Source organism: Cystoisospora suis, assembly GCF_002600585.1.
Source record: "Cystoisospora suis strain Wien I chromosome Unknown contig_4298, whole genome shotgun sequence".
Taxonomy (NCBI): Eukaryota; Apicomplexa; class Conoidasida; order Eucoccidiorida; family Sarcocystidae; genus Cystoisospora; species Cystoisospora suis.
The window spans coordinates 9,202-9,570 of NW_027157090.1; the positions used below are offsets into that span (position 1 = coordinate 9,202).

The window sequence follows — 369 nt, forward strand, 5'->3', positions numbered from 1 at the left end:
ATAGATAGAGAGGTGGATAGACCCATCACCACAATAAGAGTAATATGGAAATCGCAGGATCCCCGTCGCCTGAACTCCACCTTCCTCGACGCTATCTATCCTTTGATACCAAAGAGGAAACAATGGAGAGCGTGAGAGATACGAAGAAAAGATGTTTTCGCTCTGGCGGAAAGTTTCTTCTTTCTCTTTCTCTCGGTTCTTCAGTGATCTCCTGCCTGTCTTCTCCGTGATAGTAGTAGTAACATACCGAGAGAGAAGAAGAAGCTTTCCTGATATCTCAGGGCGGATTGATCGTTGACGTGCTTTCTGTCCTTCCAGATCAAGATCAGTGAAGTACTTCTCACATTTTTCGAAGCCCTAGAGAAGAAG

General features: G+C 45.0%; 1 protein-coding gene across 1 annotated transcript in view; it reads right to left on the reverse strand.

The window, feature by feature from the left end:
- Nucleotides 1–369, reverse strand: part of CSUI_007916 (swi2 snf2-containing protein rad54) — a 10,156-nt gene that overhangs the window by 7,252 nt on the left and 2,535 nt on the right. Inside the window, exon 4 of the mRNA XM_068068059.1 lies at nucleotides 248–357. Within this exon, the coding sequence (XP_067919965.1) occupies nucleotides 248–357 (110 nt within the window). The remainder of the gene's footprint in view (nucleotides 1–247; nucleotides 358–369) is intronic.